Source organism: Papaver somniferum, chromosome 2 (assembly GCF_003573695.1).
Source record: "Papaver somniferum cultivar HN1 chromosome 2, ASM357369v1, whole genome shotgun sequence".
NCBI classification, from domain to species: domain Eukaryota; kingdom Viridiplantae; phylum Streptophyta; class Magnoliopsida; order Ranunculales; family Papaveraceae; genus Papaver; species Papaver somniferum.
The window spans coordinates 60,236,521-60,239,229 of NC_039359.1; the positions used below are offsets into that span (position 1 = coordinate 60,236,521).

The 2,709-nt window shown below is 38.2% G+C and overlaps 1 protein-coding gene across 1 annotated transcript; it reads left to right on the forward strand.

Moving 5' to 3' along the window:
- The first annotated feature begins 461 nt into the window (after positions 1 to 461).
- LOC113353371 (germin-like protein subfamily T member 2) lies at positions 462 to 1,331 on the forward strand. The gene has a single exon (XM_026596996.1). The coding sequence runs from the start codon at positions 537 to 539 to the stop codon at positions 1,203 to 1,205; it is 669 nt and encodes a 222-aa protein (XP_026452781.1). The 5' UTR covers positions 462 to 536; the 3' UTR covers positions 1,206 to 1,331.
- The last annotated feature ends 1,378 nt before the right edge of the window (positions 1,332 to 2,709 follow it).

Genomic DNA, 2,709 nt, shown 5'->3' on the forward strand with positions numbered 1-2,709 from the left:
GATTTATAGTGATGAGACGATTGCAGGGGCGGCGGTGACGCCATCACCAGGTTGGAGGCAGTTATGTCGGAAGTACCCAGGAGGCTGGAGACATGACCAGATTCGAGTTTTGATTGTATCTTCAAAGTTAAAGCTCCGCGTTAAGAGGGATGGCTTGAGTCGCTTGACCGTGAACATATCCACCGCATGATACCTACTGAATCGTCACCACTTACGTCTTTATATTTCAAAATTATAATCCTAGAAAGAGAAAGCGGTACGTCTTCCTTCCTTTCAATCTCATATGTCCTCTGTTTTAGTATTATCCGATTAAAATTATGGCAGTCTAAGAGAAAATAGTGAATTTGACTGACATTTTAGCGTATTTTCCGTGTCATTGCCTTAGCCCCCAGAGCTGGAAATATTTTATTTGGTCATCAATTGCATTTTCGCAACATCAAAAGGTCATCCTATATAAACAATGGCATGTGCAACATAACTTTTATAGTAAACTCAAAAACATTTAAATCCACAGCCAATATCAAAGAAAGATAGCCATGGCTGCTCAGTTTAGTATCAAAACTACATCATCATTCTTCCTAGTTCTGTGTTTAACTGTGTTTACCTTGTCATGCTTTGCTGATCCCGACGAGCTACAAGACTTCTGTGTTGCTGATTTGAACGCCACAACTATTCTGAATGGATTCCCTTGCAAGCCAGTGTCTGAAGTTACATCAAGTGATTTCTTCTATAGTGGCTTGATGAATGAAGCGAGCACGGACAACCCCTTGGGGCTTGGAGTGAAAGTAGGTGATGTTAACAACTTCCCCGGGTTAAACACCCTTGGACTTTCGGTAAACCGAGCCGACTTCGCAATTGGTGGAATTATTCCATTGCACACACACCCTCGAGCAAGTGAATCTATTTTTGTCGTAAAAGGGCAAGTCCTTGTCGGGTTCATAAGTACTACTAATGTTTTGTACTCCAAGGTTTTGAAAGTTGGAGAGTTGGCTATTATTCCTAAAGGACTAGTGCACTTTTCAAAGAACGTTGGATCTGGGAAGGCTACCGTGCTAGCTATTTTTAATAGTCAATTTCCTGGAACTGCAATACTTGGTAATACCATCTTCGGTTCTAACCCAGCAATTCCTAGTGATCTTTTAGCTAAGAACTTCCAAGTTGATGAAAAAATCATTGCCACCATAAAGTCCAAATTTGGTAACTAAATAGAATAGCAAAATGTGGTTCTTCCGTATGTAAACAGTATATGTATTCGATTGTTTGTAGTAAGGGACTCATTGTCCCATTGCTCCGTATGTATGAACTAAATTTCCTGATTTGGGTTTCTTAAATCTTGCGATTGTACGAGTCATGCACCGAGTTTTTCATTTATACGGGTAGAGTCTAATATTTGGGGTCATGCAGTTTCCTCGAACGATAATAAAATTATACTTGGGTCTAAAATTATGAACAACTACCATCATCTACCTTTGTCATTGATATGTTTTTATAACCCAGTCAAACTTTCGTATTTGGGATATACCTATAAAATGTTAAGTTCTTCTTGCAATTTGAAAAACCTACAATAATCGAACAATCAGAAAAATGGTTCGTAAACAACTAAACCAAACACTTGATGCTATAAATTTTTTATTTCTTTTAAAAATAGGGGATTCATTAAAAAGGAAAATTGCCAAAGAGTACCTAGGATACAGAAGTTCGAAGCCACACAGTGGCGGAGCTGAAAATTTAATTTGGGGTGGCTTTGAGGTTTTAGGGGTGGTTTAAGCCTACTATAGGCTTAATTTTAGCATACCAATTGAAATAGGCAGTGAAAAATAAGTTTTTTGGGTCTTCTAGGGGTGGATTAAGCCAGCCCTAGTCCGGCGGTAGTTCCGCCCCTGAAGCCAAACAAGCTCCCCCAAGGAGGATGCCCATTAAAGAGACTGTCCCAATTAAACATCCAACTATCCAAAGGCATGATTAATTCAGGATGATAAATCCTCACCCACTAATAGATTGAAGCTTTTATAGTACATGCCACTGTACGAGGAGACTAGCCCTTAACCCGTGGCGTAATGACACGGGCCATGCTGTTGGTTCATTTTTAATATATCGTATAAGTTATGTCCCAAATACTTATCAACTCTTTATTGTTTAATATGGGTTTTCAAAAAAATAGTTGGGATTTTCCTCCTTTTTCTTCTTGTTTTTTTCCTTTAATATTTTACCGCCGGAGATTTGCTCAAACAAAAGAAATATAATCTTAACTTGCAGACACTTTTTTATTTAAGTTCATTGCTTGTAACGAGATAATGCTCTACATGAACATGGAAGTTTAAATATTTTTTGGAAATATGTCGTCAGCAGCGCTCATCTCAGTGAAATCAACTAATCAATATCGTCCATAAAAGTCTCCACATGCTCTTATTTGGCTCCAACTGACTCATCTATCATGGTCATGTTGTCGATCCTCCAAATAGGCAGAGAATAGTATTTTTTTTGCGTCGAACGGATGATACAAACTCTCCAATGTGACATGATTTTCCTGTAATTTTTCAACACCCATTAGATAACAATGTTTAAGATGTGTACCCATTACCTTTTCGAAGGGATTGTATATATGCGAACCTCTGCCATTAAATCTTCAACAAAGTATTGTGCCCAGCAGTTTGTCTTAACGAAGGCTTTGGTAACTTTAAAAAGTCTCGGACATTTTATCACTTCTAT